This window comes from Rhincodon typus, chromosome 3 (assembly GCF_021869965.1).
Source record: "Rhincodon typus isolate 14 chromosome 3, sRhiTyp1.1, whole genome shotgun sequence".
In the NCBI taxonomy this organism is placed as follows: Eukaryota; Metazoa; Chordata; class Chondrichthyes; order Orectolobiformes; family Rhincodontidae; genus Rhincodon; species Rhincodon typus.
In genome coordinates, this window is record NC_063334.1 from 126,065,864 (window position 1) to 126,067,090 (window position 1,227).

At 52.6% G+C, this 1,227-nt stretch overlaps 1 protein-coding gene across 1 annotated transcript in view; it reads right to left on the bottom strand.

Annotated features, from left to right (window-relative positions):
- Positions 1–1,227, bottom strand: part of c7a (complement component 7a) — a 23,858-nt gene that overhangs the window by 12,576 nt on the left and 10,055 nt on the right. The window contains exon 5 of the mRNA XM_048594225.1: positions 972–1,138. Within this exon, the coding sequence (XP_048450182.1) occupies positions 972–1,138 (167 nt within the window). The remainder of the gene's footprint in view (positions 1–971; positions 1,139–1,227) is intronic.

Below are 1,227 nucleotides of genomic sequence, written 5' to 3' on the forward strand. Positions count from 1 at the left end.
GTGCTATCCCAGTCCCATGTTCCCATCATGTTTCTGTAATAGCTGTGATATCCCAGTCCCATGTTCCCATCCATGCCCTGAGTCCATCTGCCTCACCTGTCAGGCCTCCTGCATTGAAATAAATAGTTTAATTCATCAGTTTTCCCTCATTGTCTGCCATGCTCTCGCCAGCTTTATCTATTTAATTTGCTCTCTTATCTTCCGTACCAGCCTTAATCTTCTCTCTTGTCTCAATACAGCTCAGGGTCCCACCCCGTCCTGCCTATCTAGTTTAAACCTTCCCGAGTAGCCCTAGCAAATCTTCCCACCAGGATACTGGAGACCCCACCCCCTCAACCTCCCACCGTTCACTTACAACCCATCCCTCTTGTACAGATCCCAATGATCCGAAAATATGAATCCCTGCCCCCTGCACCAACTCCTCAGCCGCTGCCCTCCTATTCCAACAGTCAGTGGCACATGGCACCAGGAGTAATCTGAGATTACTGCCCTTCAGGTTCTGCTTTTAAAGCTGCTGCCTAATTCCCTGTGTTGACTCTGCAGGATCACATTCCTTTCTCTACTGATGGCGTTGGTACCAATGTGTACAATGATCTCTCGTTGCTCACACTCCCCTTTGAGAATGTGCTGCCACTGCTCTGAGATGCCATTGACCCTGGCACCAGGGGGACAGCGTACTGTCCTGGGGTCCCGCTCCCAGCCACAGGAACAATAGTCTGTACCCCTCACTACAGAGTCCCCTGACGTTTGGATGTGCCTTACTCCGTCTTACAGCAGAGCCACAGGCGTTGGGACAGGTATGGCAGCAACAGTTATCTTCAGACAGAGCTATCCTCACCCCCCAGCGTTTGCACATTCCAGCTCGTCACACTCTGAAGTGAGATGGTATTGTTTATGGAGGAAGGGGTCACAGTTTGGAGACTCCCACATCATGGGAAGAGGACATAAGCCCACAGGTGTTAACCTCTGACCTTTTGGTTGATGATGACAGGGTACTCCTTCACTGATGCAGCCCATCGCTGATACACCTCGCTGTTGGCCTGGGGGTCCCTCACGTTGATCAGGCTCAGAGCGGCCACAAAGGCTGGACGGCCCCCCCTGGTCGAAGATAAACCCCGCATCTGCCCAGAGGATCCACCTTCGGAAACGGGAAACGTCACATCGTGTAGGAAAGGCTCAGTTCTGAGGGAGCGCCGCACTGTCGGAGGGTCAGTGCTGAGGGAGTGC